Raw genomic sequence first — 3689 nt, forward strand, 5'->3', positions numbered from 1 at the left:
CGGGGCGCCCGCGGGGTCCGGGGGGCCGCTTTCTGCCCTGACGCGGGGCGGAGGGGGCGCGGGCGCGCGGCATGCTGAAGTCATTATGTAAAATCGGCGGCTTCCCCGCGGTGGAAATTTGGAAACGCGCTCCCACTGGCAGGCCCGGGAAAGGAAATTCCCACCCCGCCAAATTACTAACAGATTGCACGGCGGTCCCGGGGCCTCGGCGCGTCGTCATCTTCTTCTGTAAACACCCCGCCGCCCGCCCGCCGGTGGCAGGAGCCGGGCGCGGCGGGGCTCTGCCCGGCGGGGCTGGTCCCAGAGCCGGGGCTCCTCCGTCGGCCCCGCGGCCTCCGCGGCCAAGCGGGACCGTGTTTTCTCGTTGGCTTCGGACGGAAGGGTCTGGAGCGCGAGGGCGGTGGAAGCGTCTGGTGTAGAAAACCATAAATCTATTGCACGCCACCCTCATGCGGTGGAAAATAAACCCAAAAGCAAAAGCCTTGTCTGCAGCGAGGACCCGGGAGGCCTGCGGGACGCCGGTGGGTCCCCCAGACGACTCCAGGGTCGCGACTCAGGGGAATGAGGGGTGGGGCGACACGTGACCCGGGCGGGGGTCTCGCCAGCTAACCGAGCGCGACATTAAATAGGAAGGTGCCCAGCGGCGTCCACGCGACAGAACTGAAACCTCCCTGTCCCGGGGCTCCCGCCGGGCGGCCTCGCCCCTGGGGTGTCCTGGTGGGTGTCGCAGCGCTTTTAAGGTGTCACTACCTGTACTTCTGCTCCCACGCTGACAGCCGGGGCTGGCACGCGCCCGGGTGCCCCAGGCGCATGGGGAGCAGGGACCCCGCGTGGATGTCGTAGGGGGCGGGGACCCCGTGAGGCCACTGAGGCGGGGGGACCCCGTGAGGCCGCTGAGGTGGGGGTCCCCACGAGGCCACTGAGGCGGGGGGGTCCCCACGAGGCCACTGAGGCGGGGGGGTCCCCACGAGGCCACTGAGGCTTGGGGGACCGGGCGAGGATGCCGGATGCCGGCGGGAGGCGCGCGTCCGCGGCTGGAGGCCGCCAGGGGGCGCCAGGGCCGCGCCGCCCTCGCCCCCTCCCTCTCGCAAGACCTTTCCGCGCTCGGTCCTGGTGTCCCCAGACCCGGGTGCCAGGATTCTTGCCTGGAGAGTTTCCGTTTCCCGTCCCCCGCCCCCCCGCCGGGACTTTGCCTGGAGAGTTTCCGTCCCCCTCCCCCCGCCCAGGACGCGCGGGGAGTGGGGGGCCGAGCCGTCGGGGGGCGTGAGGGGAGGGCCCGCGGGTTGTGTTGCGACGGCCCCCCGCCCGCCTGTCCGCCCTTCGCGCCTTCGGAGGAGCCGCGGGTCCAACGGGGCCGGAGCCCACGGGACCCGCGCGGGGCGGGTGCGCCCTGCGCGGGGAGGGGCCGAGGCCGGGGGTGCTGTTGGCCGCGGTCGCCGCTCCTCCCCCCTCAATAAATAATTTTCACTCCGTCCAGAAAAGCTCTTTTCCTGTCTGCTCTCAATGCCCGCCTTATCCCCCGCCCGGGTGACGGAATCCCCGTCTGTTTCCCTCTGTTTAATGCCGTTGCCGGGACCACGGTGGCCGCGCGCCAGGGCGCAGGGAGCTCCGGAGGCGGCGGCGCGGCCCCGCGGCCAGCGCGCCCCCGGGTCCGCCTCGGGCCGGCCCTGCGGCCACCGCGGGGCCAGCGGCCTCCGTCCCGCGGCCGCGGCCCCCGCGCGCCCCTTCCGCCCCGCGCGGCCCTCCGGCTTCCTCCCGAGGTGTGTTTATAGCTGCTACTAGGAGAGACGCTACCCGGATTTTATTTTAAGAATTGGTGATGACTAACGAAGTTAAAAGGAGCTTAGGACAGAAAACAAGACTATTTTTAGATGGCTGTTGTTTCTGTGGATTATTGGGGCAAATACACCCGAGAAGCTTACCGTTTTCGAAGTCCCTTGGGGCGCCAGATCCGTTCTCCGGGCGCGCGCTCGGGGTATCCCGCCCTGCCCAGGATTTTCTAGAGACGAGGGCAGTCACGTTGCTTGGTTTTCTGTGTTTAAGCGCAACTGCTATGGAGACGCGGCCCTCGGTGCCGCGGGCGGCCGGGACAGGGTCAGGAGGACCCGAGAACGCGCCGTCCCTCAGGGCCATGCTGCGTCCTGCCGCCCCGGGAGCCCCCGGGGTCCGCAGCGAGGCGCGCCGGGCCTGCGGCCGCCCACCCTCCCCGGGGCTTCCGCGCTGGCCGGGGCTCCGGGGCCCACCCTTTCCTCTAACTCAGTGGGCACACCCAGGTGCCCCTGGTTGCTCAGGAGAAGCGCTGCAAACGCCTGCGAGTTACGTGCTCTTGCTGGGTCCCCATTCTGAGCCCGGGCGGGGACTATCAAGCTTCCGTCGTTAGGAGCGCCCTGCGCACCTGATGCTCTCGGGCAGGTGTGGGTCCTTCCCAAGGGCGCCTGTGAACCAGCCTGGGAGAGGCACACGGGCTGAACAGAGGTGCTGGGGAGCGTGCTCGGGGACCTCGGCATTTAGCCAGGGCGTGGAGATTGGCATTAAGAAATCAGAATTATGGAGCGGTTATTTACTTTTAAGTAAACCGCTGAGATTTTTTTTTTTTTAAAGCTAGTGCAAGTAACCCTCACAGCTGTGGCTGCAGTTGAGAAAGAAGGGGTCCCCTACGATTATACTCCTGTGCCAGCACATTCAGACTTTCAAATTTGGGGTCTTCTTAGAGAGCCTGAATTTGGGGTTCAGAGAGTCTACCCTGTGCTTTTACCTGTGAAACATCTCTTTACTGCACCCCCACCCACGGAACCCTGCAGAGGCCTTCTCCTCTGTCCCTCTGTCAGCCTCGGCTGACCGGCCATTCCGAACCCCACTAGCAGATCCGAAATCTCGGCCATCAACCGGCCGGCCAACGTCCCTCCTGGGACACACGCCCAGGGCATCAGGACGAGGCCACCCTGCTCAGCATGACACCTGATGGCCTTCCCCTCCGTGGCTGGAGCAGTCACGCAGGGACCCCCTCACTGGGAAACCAGCCCCAGTGACTGCTCCCTATCACCGGGGGGCTGGTGGTGGCTCCCCGTGCCTCCATTTAGTCAGTCCCCAGAGCTGTCCTCCAATCCACCCACTCCTGGGGTCCTGATGGCCCCTCTGATAAGCCTGCCCACCTGCCTAGCCCCTGCTGGCTGCCTCCAGTGTGGTGGCCTCTGGAGCCCAGTGTGGGTCTCTGTGGACAGTGTCTCATGCACGCTGGGACAGAAGGTACACCCTGCAGGGGTGGAGTGTTCTGCAGATGATTGGCAGGCCCAGTGGGTTTCGGGTATCGATCAAGCCTTCTCTTTCCTGTCGATCTTCTGTCTGGTTGTTACATCCATTATTGACAGTGGGGTACAATCTATTTCTCCCTTCATTCCATCAGTTTTTGCTTTATATATTTTAGAGCTCTTTTGTTAGGTGCACATATGTTTATAATTGTTATGTTTTCCTCATGGATTGTCCTTTTTATCATTATGAAATATCCCTCTTTATCTTTAATAACTTTTTGTGTTAAAATCCATTTTTTCAGACATCAGTACAGCCACTCCAGCTTTCCCACAGTTTCTCTGGGCATGACATATCTCTTCTACCCTTTTAGTTCATTTATACCCTTAAATCTAAAGTGTGTCATCTGTAACTAGCTTAAAGTTGGATTCTTTTTTTTTTTT

General features: G+C 63.2%; 1 protein-coding gene across 4 annotated transcripts in view; it reads right to left on the bottom strand.

Moving 5' to 3' along the window:
- Nucleotides 1–3437, bottom strand: part of NFATC1 (nuclear factor of activated T cells 1) — a 105384-nt gene extending 101947 nt beyond the window's left edge. For all 4 annotated transcript variants that reach the window (XM_019643384.1, XM_019643383.1, XM_019643385.1 and 1 more), the window contains exon 1: nt 1923–3437. In XM_019643384.1, coding sequence (XP_019498929.1) covers nt 1923–2133 — 211 coding nt within the window. In that variant the 5' untranslated portion in view covers nt 2134–3437. The remainder of the gene's footprint in view (nt 1–1922) is intronic.
- Nucleotides 3438–3689: the final 252 nt, after the last annotated feature.

Source organism: Hipposideros armiger, unplaced genomic scaffold, assembly GCF_001890085.2.
Source record: "Hipposideros armiger isolate ML-2016 unplaced genomic scaffold, ASM189008v1 scaffold_77, whole genome shotgun sequence".
Taxonomy (NCBI): domain Eukaryota; kingdom Metazoa; phylum Chordata; class Mammalia; order Chiroptera; family Hipposideridae; genus Hipposideros; species Hipposideros armiger.